General features: G+C 45.7%; 2 protein-coding genes across 8 annotated transcripts in view; one reads left to right on the top strand and one right to left on the bottom strand.

Annotated features, from left to right (window-relative positions):
- Window positions 1-10,659, bottom strand: part of AP4S1 (adaptor related protein complex 4 subunit sigma 1) — a 36,530-nt gene extending 25,871 nt beyond the window's left edge. For 2 of the 5 annotated variants that reach the window (XM_054028094.1, XM_054028095.1), the window contains exon 1: window positions 10,178-10,659. The gene's annotated coding sequence lies outside the window, so the exon portion shown is untranslated. Of the gene's footprint in view, window positions 1-9,305; window positions 9,400-10,177 lie in introns of those variants that run through there. The other 3 variants (XM_054028097.1, XM_054028096.1, XM_054028098.1) reach the window with 2 other exon arrangements.
- STRN3 (striatin 3) overlaps window positions 9,538-14,500 on the top strand; it is a 105,559-nt gene continuing 100,596 nt past the window's right edge. For all 3 annotated transcript variants that reach the window (XM_054028093.1, XM_054028091.1, XM_054028090.1), the window contains exon 1: window positions 9,538-10,037. In XM_054028093.1, coding sequence (XP_053884068.1) covers window positions 9,729-10,037 — 309 coding nt within the window. In that variant the 5' untranslated portion in view covers window positions 9,538-9,728. The remainder of the gene's footprint in view (window positions 10,038-14,500) is intronic.

The raw sequence follows: 14,500 nt of genomic DNA, 5'->3' as shown, positions 1-14,500 counted from the left end.
TGGCCTCATGTCCAGGATCACTTTAGTTATTTCATATTCTAAAACAAAGTGTGGTGGTTTTGTTTTGTTTGTTTTTTGGGGTTTTTTTGCAATACAGTACTTTAGGGCTTACAATTAAAATGTGAATAAGAAATTACTCAACTGTGAAATGAGATTCCATTAATGCTTCATTACAAGACTACTTAAAAAAAAATTAAAAATAAATGTTAGAATTGTAAGCCTATCCCTTACTTAATTGTTCAACTAAACATGCTTTAGCTTTAATACATAAAATCATGATCTTTAGTTTTTAGTTTTACACTACTCAAAGTTATGCTAATATTTAAACTTAATGCTATTGTTAAAGGTTCTTATGCTTTAAAGCATAAGTTAACATACCTTAAAACAAAAGCAATAAAGCATTGAGATTCTATTCAGGTGAAGAATTGTATTTATGAAATACAATATTTCCTCTCTCTTCCCCCAAAACAGCATTATCACTGGCTGATACAAGATGCATTGGTACATCACTGCAGGCTCCTGTACAATATATTTATTACTGCTGCTGTGACAATTTACCTGATAGGCTCTCCACAGTTAAATTTTTTTTGCCTGTTGCTGCTTCCATGGAATGATTAACCACCTTAAAGGGGCACAACATGTATGTAAAATACCAATTTGAAAACCTAATGGAAATGTCCACTTTTAGACAAGTTTTCTGATTAGTGTGTTTTGGTCCAGTATTGCTTATTTCTGAACCTCTCTTTCCATCCCTTGTCCATTTGGGATTCTGGCATGGTAAGTACTTTTATCAATGAATTAATTACACTCCAATTTGGCTGTTCTATGGTCTAACTATTAATACATCAATCTAGCAATAGGTCACAATCAGTCACTGACTCATGTTATCTAACAAAAGAAAATCCTGGAACAAGCACAGATTTTGAGGCATTTAAATAATTCTCAATTTGCCCAGGGCTGTGTTTTCATCTTCCTTTATTTGTGTGTGATTTTGCGTTTACAATAAGTTATCCAAATGACTTGGTGTTCTCCTTGTTCTCTATAGTTTGCTGTTATTCTCTTTGCTGTGGGCAACTACAGTAATGAGAAGTGGGCAACACTTTAGAATTTCCTTTTCCATTGTACTTGCACTATATTGTCTTCAAATTTACATTCTGAATCTCTGCCAGTTCTTCTCCAAGATCTTGTGTTTTACTATTTGAATACTGGCTGATTGCTGTTACATAGGTGGACACTGGATATCGGGAGATTGTTGCCATGGTTTATGATGGGTATGTAAAAAATCCTATTAACCTGTTATGTATATAACTAAATAAGACCAACATTTTTCAAAAATAGAAAACTGTTTGGCTCTTAAATCCATATTTAGTTGCCTAAGAGTGAGATTTGCAGAAGTGCCTAACTCACATAGGAGCACAAGTCACAAAATACACATCTTGTTGGTTTGCCCCCCTCCCATTTTTTAAAATACTTAGTTATATGGTGTTTTGGAGGGGCTGTGTTTTCATTATGTACTTGGTGAGCATATACACTCATGCATGATGATTTGGGGAACAAAATCAGCAAGAGAAAGGTAGGAAATGGCCTGGAGCAGCGAACCGCGGCCAGTGGGAGCCCAATCGGCCGAACCTGAGGACGCGGCAGGTAAACAAACCAGCCGGGCCCACCAGGGGTTTTCCCTGAACAAGCGGCAGACCGGCTTTGAGAACCACTAGTCTAGATGAATAAGAGGTAAGGACAAATTGTGGAGTTGGGGGTGGGGGAGAGGGAATAGATGAAGGGAAAAGGTTAAAAAATGGCTTGTGCCAAGGTGAGAATCTGGAAGGCAAAAGCAAATGAAATGGTGAGAGTAAATAAGTTTGATGTACAAATGACTTTATATTGAGAACTCTTTAGAAATCACACCATGTGGCTATGATCTTATTACCAAAAGAAAGGAAAGTGTACAGTGAGGAAGGAGAGCTCACGTAAATCTCCCTTTTTTCTGCAAGTCTTGAATCTAACCCAGGAGTAAGACTTTGTTATCAAGTCTCTGAAAGCATCATGCACCATTATTAATATTTATCAATAATAGTAATTTTTGACATAGTCACCATCCTCATCTACTGCTATGTGAGTTACAACACCTGTGGTGCTGGAGTAACTTCTGTGTAGCCTTAGGTGGAGAAGACATGGCCTTCAACTTGAGGACCAAGTACTTGCAAGAAAATCCCAAACCCCAAAAGTCCCTACTAATCTAGGGAAATCAGGGAAGAAGCAAGGAGCAAAAAGTTTATCCTAGCTTCTTAACTACCAAGGAGCACTGCATGTCTATTGAAACAACACTGAAACCACAGGATCTCAAAATTATGTACTGACATTGCCAGAGAGTTAATCATATTTTTAAGAGCAATAATCTTTCCCACTCTTCCCTAGATACTGATAACGATTGAAATTTGTTTGAGATCTCACTGTCTTCCCCTCGTTTCAGTTTTAAACACGGAGATTAATTCTTTAAAATTACCTTAATACTTTTTTTACATATATATTAGGCCCTTCACATGTAGTACCACAGAATACTTTATGATGAGATGCAGAAAGATATCACAGATAACATAGTTTGATCCAGGGACTTGAAAGGGGAAAACATCACATAAAGATGAAGTTGAGTAAGAGATAAAGGCTGACTTGGCTAAATATGAATTCTTGCAGATTAATAACTACAGTCAGTGGAGAACTGAAGAATCTGCTAATATGGAAAGGGGAGCTGGGTTTAGCACAGGCTAAAGCAACCATGAAGGTTTTAAGGTGAAGCTTTAAGAGGAAGCGACTCAATGGCTGAGGCGGGCATTCCAGAAAGGAATTAGCAAAACAACTGAAACTTTGGCCTGGTCTACACTACGACTTTAATTCGGATTTAGCAGCGTTAAATCGAATTAACCCTGCACCCGTCCACACAACGAAGCCATTTAATTTGAAATAAAGGGCTCTTTAAATCGATTTCTGTACTCCACCCCGACGAGCGGAGTAGCGCCAAAATCGATTTTATCATTTTGAATTAGGGTTAGAGTGGCCGCAATTCGATGTATTGGCCTCTGGGAGCTATCCCACAGTGCACCATTGTGACCGCTCTGGACAGAAATCTGAACTCGGCCAGGTAGACAGGAAAAGCCCCACAAACATTTGAATTTCATTTCCTGTTTGCCCAGTGTGGAGAGCACAGGTGACCACAGATAGCTCATCAGCACAGGTAACCATGCAGGCCGATAATCGAAAAAGAGCACCAGCATGGACCGTACGGGAGGTACTGGATCTGATCGCTATATGGGGAGAGGATTCAGTGCTAGCAGAACTTCGTTCGAAAAGACGAAATGCAAAAACTTTTGAAAAAATCTCCAAGGGCATGATGGAGAGAGGCCACAATAGGGACTCAGATCAGTGCCGCGTGAAAGTCAAGGAGCTCAGACAAGCCTATCAAAAAACAAAGGAGGCAAACGGTCGCTCCGGGTCAGAGCCGCAAACATGCTGCTTCTACGACGAGCTGCATGCAGTTCTAGGGGGGGCCGCCACCACTACCCCACCTCGGACCGTGGATTCTGAGGCGGGGATAATTTCATCAGCTACACCTGAGGATTCTGCGGACGGGGAAGAGGAGGAGGACGAGCTTGCAGAGAGCACCCAGCACTCCATTTTCCCCAATAGCCAGGATCTTTTTCTCAGCCTGACTGAAGTACCCTCCCAACCCAGTAACCAAGACCACGACCCCATGGAAGGGACCTCAGGTGAGTTTACCTTTTAAAATATAAAACTTGTTTTAAAAGCAAGGGTTTTTAATGATTACTTTGCCCTGAGGACTTGGGATGCATTTGCGGCCAGTACAGCTACTGGAAAAGTCTGTTAACGTGTCTGGGGATGGAGCGGAAATCCTCTAGGGACATCTCCATGAAGCTCTCCTGGAGGTACTCCAAAAGCCTTGCCACAAGGTTTCTGGGCAGTGCAGCCTTATTCCGTCCTCCATGGTAGGACACTTGACCGCGCCATGCTTGCAGCAAGTAATCTGGTATCATTACATGACAAAGCCTGGCAGCGTATGGTCCCGGTGTTTGCTGGCATTCAAGCAACATCCGTTCTTTATCTCGCTGTGTAATCCTCAGGAGAGTGATATCGCTCATGGTAACCTGGTTGAAATACAGGAATTTAATTAAGGGGAGGTGGCAGTTCCTACTGGGCTGTTTGCCTGTGGCTGAAAAGAAATCCTTCCCTGCAGTTAGCCAAGCGCAGAAGGTGGGGGGGGGGGGGGGAATTGGCCCAGAGCTTTTCGCATGTGGCTAGCAGGGATCTTCCCTGATACCAGCCACGCGGTGGCGGGGAGGGGTAAAGCGATCATCCCAGAGAATTCATGGTGGGGTGGGGGGTGTTAGTTTGGTTCCTGCAGGGATCTTCCCTGATACCAGCCACGCGGTGGGGGGAGGGATAAAGCGATCAGCCAGAGAATTGGAGGGCGGGGGTGGTTAGTTTGTTTTCTGCTGCTGAATGTTAACAGGAAAACCACAGCACTCAACGGGCTTTGCTTGGTATGTGGGAAAGGAGGGCGCAGAAGCCGAAAGACAATGGCTTACCATGGCCACATGCAAGCTGAATTCTGTTGCCCGGACCTGCGTCTGTGATTTCTAGCAGCAAAGCCACAGGCACTCAATATTAAGAGGCAAAATGTGACCTTGCACAGAAATCACATGTGCTATGTAATGTGAATAGTGTTGGTCACCGTGAAAGAGTATAAGCATTGTTCTGCAAAATGTATCTTTTTAAAAAATTCTCTCCTTTTTCCCTCCCTCCAGCAGCTGCAAATTCTTCAAGCCTCCCTCCTCTGTCCCGAAGGCTATCACAGATAAGGCGTCGGAAAAAGAAGACGCGAGACGAGATGTTCGCAGAAATCATGGAATCCACCTGCAGTGACAGAGCTCATCTGAATGAGTGGAAGGACACGGTTTCAAAGTATAGGAAAGAAGCCAGTGAACGTGAGGACAGGAGGGACCAATGTGAGGACAGGAGGGACCAACGTGAGGAGAGGAGAGACGCTCGAGATGAGAGGTGGCGACAGGAAGATCAGAGGAAGCAGGATGCAACGCTGGGGCTGCGTGAGCAAGCAGACATGCTCCGGCGTCTGGTGGAGCTTCAGGAACGGCAGCAGGATAACAGAGTGCCACTACAGCCCCTGTATAACCCCCCTCCCTCCTCCCCATGTTCCATAGCCTCCTCACCCAGACATGTAAGAACGCGGGGAGGGAGGCTCCGTACACCTTCCCATTCCACCCCAGTGGACAGCCCAAGCAAAAGGCTGTCATTTTTTTAACCTTTTTTTAGTGGCCTTTTCCTTCCCGCCGATCCTCCTCCCAAACCCCACCCGGGTTCCCTCCCTCTTTTTATAATCTATTAATAAAGAATAAATGATTTTTAAACGATAGTGACTTTATTTGGTTTGAAATCAAGCTGGGGGAAGGGGGAGGTTGGGTTCCTTACAGAGAATGAGTCAATAAAGGGGGCGGGTTTTCATGAAGGAGAAACAAACAGATATTTCACACTGTAGCCTGGCCAGTCATGAAACTGGTTTTCAAAGCTTCTCTGATGCACAGCGCTTCCTGGTGTGCTCTTCTAATCGCCCTAGTGTCTGGCTGCGCGTAATCAGCAGCCAAGCGATTTGCCTCAGCCTCCCACCCCGCCATAAAGGTCTCGCCCTTACTTTCAAAGAGACTGTGGAGCACACAGCAAGCAGAAATAACAATGGGGAGATTGGTTTGGCTGAGGTCTGAGTGAGTCAGTAACGATCGCCAGCGACCTTTTAAACGGCCAAATGCATATTCCACCACCATTCTGCACTTGCTCAGCCTATAGTTGAACAGCTCCTGACTCCTGTCCAGGCTGCCTGTGTATGGCTTCATGAGCCATGGCATTAAGGGGTAGGCTGGGTTCCCAAGAATAACTATTGGCATTTCAACATCCCCAACGGTTATTTTCTGGTCCAGAAAGTAAGTCCCTTGCTGCAGCCCTTTAAACAGAACAGTGTTCTTGAAGACGCGAGCGTCATGAACCCTTCCCGGCCAGCCCACGTTGATGTTGGTGAAACGTCCCTTGTGATCCATTGAAAAGTACCCCTTGCGGTTTATGTACTGGGTACCCTGGTGCTCCGGTGCCAAGATAGGGATATGGGTTCCATCTATCGCCCCACCACAATTAGGGAATCCCATTGCAGCAAAGCCATCCACTATGACCTGCACATTTCCCAGAGTCACTACCTTTCGTAGCAGCACCTGAGTGATTACTTTGGCTACTTGCATCATAGCAGCCCCCACAGTAGATTTGCCCACTCCAAATTGATTCCCGACTGACCGGTAGCTGTCCGGCGTTGCAAGCTTCCACAGGGCTATCGCCACTCGCTTCTCAACTGTGAGGGCTGCTCTCATCTTGGTAGTCTGGGCGTTTCAGGGCAGGGGACAGCAAGTCACAAAGTTCCATGAAAGTGCCCTTACGCATGCGAAAGTTCCGCAGCCACTGGGAATCGTCCCACACCTGCAACACTATGCGGTCCCACCAGTCTGTGCTTGTTTCCCTTGCCCAGAATCGGCGTTCCATGGATAGAACCTGCCCCATTAACAACATGATCTCCAAAGCACTGGGGCTCGTGGTTTGACAGAATTCTGTGTTCATGTCCATGTCCATATCACGCTTGTTGCTGCGCTGCCGTCGCCGCCACCTCCTCGCCTCGTTTTTCTGGTCCTGGCTCGCATAAACTCCACGAGAATGTGCGAGGTGTTTACAATGTTCATGACTGCTGTCTTGAGCTGAGCGGGCTCCCTGCTTGCCGTGGTATGGAGTCTGCAGTGTTCACCCAGGAAAAAAGGCGCAAAATGGTTGTCTGCCGTCCGTTGCTTTCATGCAGGGAGGGAGGGAGGGGTGAGGCTGTACCCAGAACCACCTGAGACAATGTTTTTTGTCCCATCAGGCACTGGGATCTCAACCCAGAATTCCAATGGGCGGGGGAGACTGCGGGAACTACGGGATAGCTACCCACAGTGCAACGCTCCAGAAATTGACGCTAGCCCCGGAACATGGACGCACACCGCCGAATTAATGTGCTTAGTGTGGCCGCATACATTCGACTTTATACAATCTGTTTCCCAAATTCGAATTATATAAATTCGGATTAATCCCGTAGTGTAGACATACCCTTTAACATCCAACTAGGAAGAGTCATCAAGGGTGAGACAGAGGAGGTCAATACTGGAGGACCAGAGGAGGCAGGCAGGGAAGCAGACAGATAAAATTAAAAAAACAAAACTGTCCAGTTTGAGCAACTGATCCAATTCCAGATAATCTACTGATGGAAAATGTTAAAGAAAGTACTGTTTATGTAAGGAGGGTGGGAGGAACACCCTACCTTGCTTAATTATGGGTGACATGCAATGAGTTGTCAAGTAGGACAGGATAGTTAAAATCCCTTTAGGTTTATGTAATCAACATAATTGTTGAATTTCAGCGCAATGAGCCTGTGACAGTTTGGCCTTACCTACACTAAAGCTCTGAATGTTGCTATTTCACTGGTCAAACTGAACTAGTTGTAGCAAGTAGGTACATTTTTCAAGATTTCCTTACTGTGAAGAGTTCTGAATGAAGTAGACGACAAATAAAAAATAACTGCCTCATTGAATCACATTGCAGAAATCCTTCATCATTAAGATATTTTAAAGAGTTGCTTTAAAACTAATTCAAAATCAGTTTGTCCCTTCATGAATGATATGTGGCAGGTGTGTAAAATTAAGTTTCATTGTCAGTTTAAAAAGCATAGTCAAAAGAAATAATCTCCTTACTTACAAAACAAATAGCAGATTATATTGTTAAAAGAGAAATAATTGCAAAATTACTGAAAAGTAAATCAGTTTTTTTTAATTCAGCTAAGAATGAATTAAATGATACACACTTTCACTTCTGTCACTAGTCAGTTTCAAGTACACTTCAGTTTTGAGTTCTCATATACTAGCAGAATGCTGCAATGTGTGAGTTTCAAATTTAGCAGGGTATGTTTTTGTTTACCAGGCTGTCCCATCCCCCCAACCACCTCTGTTTCCATTGCTATTAAAATCACATTTCTAGTGCCCTTTTGTTTTGTAAAAGTTTATTTCCAGACAGCCTATATTTTGGGGCATGTTTGCTTTTGTATTATTCCTTATAAGAAAGAGGGCCAATAAAGCTATGTAGCCACTCTTTGCTACAGCTGTGTCTGGTCCAGTTTTAGGTAGTGTTGTTGTAAGCCATGGTGGTCCCGGGATATTAGAGAGAAAAATAATATCTTTTATTGGACCAACTTCTGTTGGTGAACGAGACAAGCTTGAACGGTCCCTTAAAATATGTGTTAATTACTTATGCTAAACAATCGGTTCCATCCTGTACTTAACCGTGACTAGGGTGATCAGAAAGCAAGTGTGAAAAATTGGGAGGGGGGAGTGAGGGGTAATAGGTGCCTCTATAACACAAAGTTCTGAATATCAAGACTGTCCCTATAAAATCAGGACCTTTGGTCACCCTAGCTATGGCACTGAGTAAGTGTCCCAGAGCTGAAGCAGAGCTCTGTGTAAGATGGAAAACTTGTCTCCCTCACCAACAGAAGCTGGTCCAATAAAAGATATTACCTCACCCACTTTGTCTCTCTAACCCTCCCGTTTTAACCAGTCCAAGTGGAAGAGCTCCCACTGTTTCCCTTGGCTACAGGGGGACTCCGGTACTGTCACAAACTTCTTCCCTGCACTCGCACTAAATTTTACCTGCCTTAAGTTTCATTTTGCTCTCTGTTTCAATGTGACACGAGCCTGAATACATCTGTTCCTTCACCCCCTCTGGGTGACAAAACAGGAAGATGAGGAGGAACGGCAAAGCCAGAGCCTCCCCTACCCCGGAGGGAACCGGGCCTGCGTGGAGGCCCCGACACTGGCTGTCAACATCGGAAGAATGCGACAGCAATGTGAGGAATCTGCGGCTGGCGGAACCTGCGAGCCCAGACACCGTTTTAACCCGACAAACCGCAGGGGCGCCCCGTGCCCACGTGGGTGGTTGGGGGGGCAGGAAGACCCCCGCCGCCCCACAAGAGGCTGCTGGCACGTCTTTTAAACAAACCCCACCCCAGCCACGCCTGGGCAGAGCGGATCGAAGCCCCCCCCCGGGCTGGTGGGAGCAGGGGACCACCTGACACTGAATCAGGCCGGACGAAGCAGCACCACCAGCTACTGTCCTAGCGACTGTGCACTAGCAGCCCCTGTTGTTGTTATGTCACTTACTCAGTGCCTGGAGCGGCGCCGCCCCTGGCCCCCTGCTCTCTGGGCGGGTCCGGTGGGAACAGACAGACACCCCCAGCTGCAGCACCGCCCGCCCAGGTCCCCTGCTCCCCCCCCACACCTCCAGTGCGCATGCGCACGTCAGCGGGCTCGGCTGGGAGGGAGGTTGTTTCCCGGCACGCCCCGCGCGGCTCTCTGCTCCTCCCCCCTTCGCAGTGGGTGGGTGTGAGATGGATCGGAGACTGTAATGGCGGCCGGCGGCGGCTCGGCGCTGCTCTGACACCCGGATACTGCTCGGCGCAGCCTCCCCCTCCTCTCCGGGCCCGTCCCGACCCCTCCTCCTCCCCCCAGCCAGCGCCGCTTCCCCACGCCCCTGCCCCAGGCCCGCAGCGGGACGACGAGGAGGAGGAGGGCTCCCCGCAGACAATGGACGAGCACCCCGGAGTCGGAGGCGGGATGGCGGCCGCTCCGAGACCGCAGCAGCCGCCGCCGCCGCAGCCAGGGGGGAATATGAATGTGCAGCCTGGCGCGGGCTGCGTGGGGGCCGGAGGCGGCGGAGGGGGGCAGCAGCCTCAGGTCCCGGCGGCTGCGCCGGGTCAGGACGCGGGGGACCGCGCGGAGCTGTCCCGGCCCCAGCACTACACCATCCCGGGGATCCTGCACTACATCCAGCACGAGTGGGCCCGCTTCGAGATGGAGAGGGCGCACTGGGAGGTGGAGCGGGCCGAGCTCCAGGTAGGCTCCACAAGGGGAACCGGCTCCAGCTGCGCGGGGGGCTGGGCTCCAGGGGCGGGGAGCGAGTGGGCCGAGCTCTAGGTGGGGGGGCTGGCCAATGGAGCTTGCCAGTCCCCGAGGCCGCCTGCGCGGAACGCTACCTGTCCGAGGTGTGCCCGCTGAGGCGACGTCCCTTGTCGGTGAGGCGGGTGGAGGCGCAGCCCCTCACGGCCCGAGCTGAGCTCCCTTCCCCGGGGCAGCCATTTTAGTTTCTAGTATGGCGTCCGCCTGGACTCCTGGCTCCAGAGCCAACCGTGCTCTACGGCCTCCCCCCCCCCCTACTCAGCTTGCCGGTCCCGGTGGAGACGGGGCGATCGGGCGCTGCCTCCCCGCAGGGACATTGGCGCTCCCGGGGAGAGGAAGACGCGCTCTGACAGCTGCAATAACCTTCCCGAACGCAGTGACTCGGGGGCTGCCGGGGCCTGCCCCCGGGGGCCGTCTGTCTCCACAGCTCTGGCTGCGGGTCACCGGGAGTAAGAGCCCCCAGGTCTGCAAGAGCTCAGTTCTCCCCCAAACCCCTGGGAGTAAGGTGCTGCGGATCCTATCTCCCCGGAAAGGGGAAGACTCGGGCCAGGGCCTAAGTAAGGGAGCTTCCCAGTGACTGAGGCATGAGATAAATCTGGTCTCCCTAACACTTGGAGACGCTATCAACCAAACAGCTGAGGTCAGTCGGGAGTCGGACTATCACCGCCTTAAAAGGTGTAGTTGTAGGTGTGTGGTTATCATGAGTAAAAAAGAAGATTGAAAGATTTGTTCAAAGTGGGTGCATGTATGGTGTTTGATTCTCATTCCAGTAGAGTTTGTTATACATCTTTCCTGTTTTGAGTAACTTAAGTAATAGGTACAGTTTTATTCCTACATACAGATGTAACTAAGTACCCATGTTATCAAATATTCAGAATTAGGTTGTGTGCTATAATTGGGACACTCACATATATATGAATACATGTATAGCTGAATAATCAATCATTTTATATACGATAAAATTTTGAGGGGGTTAACAAGCACGCAGACCAAGGGGATCCAGTTGATAGAGTGTACTTAGATTTTCAGAAAGCCTTTGACAAGGACCCTCACCAAAGGCTCTTAAACAGAGTAAGCTGCCACAGGATAAGAGGGAAGGTGCTCTTGTGGATTGGTAACTGGTTAAAAGATAGGAAACAAAGGGTAGGTATAAATGGTCAGTTCTCAGAATGGAGAGAGGTAAATAGTGGTGTCCCCCAGGGGTCTGTTCTAGGACCAGTCCTATTCAACATATTCATAAAATTTGCAGATGATACAAAATTACTAAAGGTAGTTAAGACCCAGGCAGACTGCGAAGAGCTACAAAAAGATCTCTCAAAACTGGATGCCTGGGCAACAAAATGGCAGATGAAATTTAATGTTGATAAATCCAAAGTAATGCCCATTGGAAGCATAATCCCAACTATACATATAAAATGATGGTCTAAATTAGCTCAAGAAAAAGATCTTGGAGTCATTGTGGATAGTTCTCTGAAAACATCTACTCAATGTGCAGCGGCGGACAAGAAAGCTAACTGAATGCTGGGAATAATTAAGAAAGAGATGGATAATAGGACAGAAAATATCATATTGCCTCTATATAAATCCATGGTATGCCACATCTTGAATACTGTGTGCAGATGTGGTCGCCCCATCTCAAAAAAGATATATTGGAATTGGAAAAGGTTCAGAAAAGGGCAACAAAAATGATTAGGGGTATGGAGCGGCTTCCATAGGAGGAGAGATTAATAAGAATGGGACTTTACAGCTTGGAAAAGAGATGGCTATGGGGAGATATGATTGGGGTCTATAAAGTCATGAATGATGTAGAGAAAGTAGATAAGGATGTGTTGTTTACTACTTCTCATAACACAAGAACTAGGAGTCACCAAATGAAATTAATAGGCAGCAGGTTTAAAACAAATAAAAGGAAGTATTTCTTCACACAATGCATAGTCAACCTGTGGAACTCCTTGCCAGAGATATTGTGAAGACAAAGACCATAACAGGGTTCAAAAAAGAACTAGATACATTCATGGAGGATAGGTCTATCAATGGCTATTAGCCAGGATGGACAGGAATGGTGTCCCTAGCCTCTGTTTGCCAGAAGCTGGGATGAATGACAGGGGATGGAGCACTTGATGATTACCTGTTTTGTTCATTCCCTCTGGGGCACCTGGCACTGGCCACTGTCGGAAGAAGGATATTTTCTTTGGTCTGACCGAGTAGGGCCGTTTTTATAAGAATACAGAGAACGGTGTGGCAAACTTGTATAGACCCACAAAAATATATCATACACATCTAATTAAATCCTGTAAACAACAGTGATTGAGTGCATTCACTGTTTTGGAACACAGTACCATAAAGTATTACCATAAAAAACTCACAATACTATAAATCACAACAGAAATTTCCTACGTGTGATTATATAAAGTGTTTAATCGTCAAAAGAGACCAGGGTATCTGAGCTTAGGCAGTTTGTCATATCACCAGACTTCTCAGTCCTGATGTAAAGAGAACACCATATATTTTGTACTGTTTTGGTTTGGTTGTATTATTGTCCAATTGAAAAAGTTCCACTATTTACATCACTTACTGTCATCTTACTGTATTCAGCTTTTGTGACCTAGTTGCTTCTAAAATCAGTTTGGAGGCACTGACTTTCATTTCCTGAGGTAAGAATATCTAAGGTCAGTTGCATGGCATTTTCAGTAAAAGGCACTTGCCTATGCATCTGGCTTCCTCTGGTGTTTCATCACTGCTCATATTTATATTTTAATAAAATAGTTGTTTGCAGCACTTAAGCAATTAAAATTGTTTCAAAACATTTGACTTCTGTAAAGGTATATTGTATTACGATAGCTTGACATCACACTGTACTGTAAATATAAAACCGGTCTCAATTCTTTAAAGCTATATCAGACTGAAAATACAGTATTGATGTTGACTTGTGTTTGGTCTCTAGATGTCATGTTGATGAGCACTACAAGAATCTTTGGATATCGTATATATGGGAGCCTATATCCCGTGGCTTAGTATTTTAGATAAAATACTATCCTCGGGTTCGGGCTAATGTCGTAATTCAAGTTGTGAAGCCATAAGCAGTGAGAACAGTCCTCATTTAGCAACCCTAACACTGCAAACACTTATGCGTGTAAGTGGTCCCATAGAAGCCAATGAGGGTACTCCACATACATAAAACTCAGTAACTCTTTAGAGAATTGAGGTCTGATATGTAGATGTTGAACACTTATTTCAAGAACATGAAATACATGTATATTATAACTAATATGAAACTATATAGCATAAGAATTAGATGCAAGTCACTCTTCTGTGTGTGATTTCTTCTTCTTTGCAACATTACAGTACATTTTAAAAGCTTTTTTGTGTTTTTCGGTTTAGTGGTTCCTTCCCACTTCACTTAACTTAATATTAGTGATCCTTTGCAAATGGCACTTTATAAAAGTAAATGAAAACCAAATTACTTCATAAGATTGGCACATACTACCTGTGTAGCTGGTTGAATTTACTGTAATTTTGTGTCTTTCTGGGGAATCCAGGAACTGTCTCACAAGCAAAATGAAATTAGCATGCTCTTTGTTTCATGTTCTGTTGTATAAATAGAGGCAAAGGGATGATCTTTCCCATCTGCTGAGGGTGTTCTGCAAGTGACAGATAATCGGGACACACAGAGAGGAGACTAACAGGGTTACCCCACTCTTTTTTGTTAATCTAATATGAAGATATAAAACTTCCGGCCCACTTGGTCTGCATGGATATTGGATAAGTGTTCTCTAGATTAAAAGTTTTCATTTAAAAAATTGTTTTCCCTCCTTATATTTCATACAATAACTGTCTGGTGTTTGGTCACAACTCTTTGGAGGTGAAGCAGTGTTGTACTGTCTTAGGCCATGCCTATACTACAAAATTAAGTCAAACTAACTAATGTCCGCATATAGCTGCTGCAGTAATTACATTGCTTGTGTGTGTCTACGCTTTGCTCCTTGTGTTGGCAGAGTGCGATCTGACCAGGAGCATTTGTACTGATTATACTGTCAGCGTGGGGCATTGTGGAATGGCTTCTGAAAGCCAGAAACAGTTGATTATAAGCAATACAGTGTCTACAGTGAGGCTGCATCAATCTAACTACATCAACGTTGACTGCACCTCTTGTGGAGGTGGAGTTAAGTCGGTATAGCGGGGCAGTTTTGTTGGCGGGAGCAAAATTTTAATGTAGACCCTTCCATAATTAGGTCAACGTAAGCTGCCTTGCGTCAACTTAACTCTGTAATGTAGATCAGGCTTTAGCGTCAAACAACATTGAGGGGACTGAGCCACCTCATTAATGCTGGAGCTTACTGATGGACAATGTTTTAAATGCTGTAATTTCAGATAATTTAGGTGTGCATTTATACATCTAA

This window comes from Malaclemys terrapin, chromosome 4, assembly GCF_027887155.1.
Source record: "Malaclemys terrapin pileata isolate rMalTer1 chromosome 4, rMalTer1.hap1, whole genome shotgun sequence".
Taxonomy (NCBI): Eukaryota; Metazoa; Chordata; order Testudines; family Emydidae; genus Malaclemys; species Malaclemys terrapin.
Note: the sequence above shows the minus strand (reverse complement) of the source record. Positions and strands in the feature narration are given on the sequence as shown.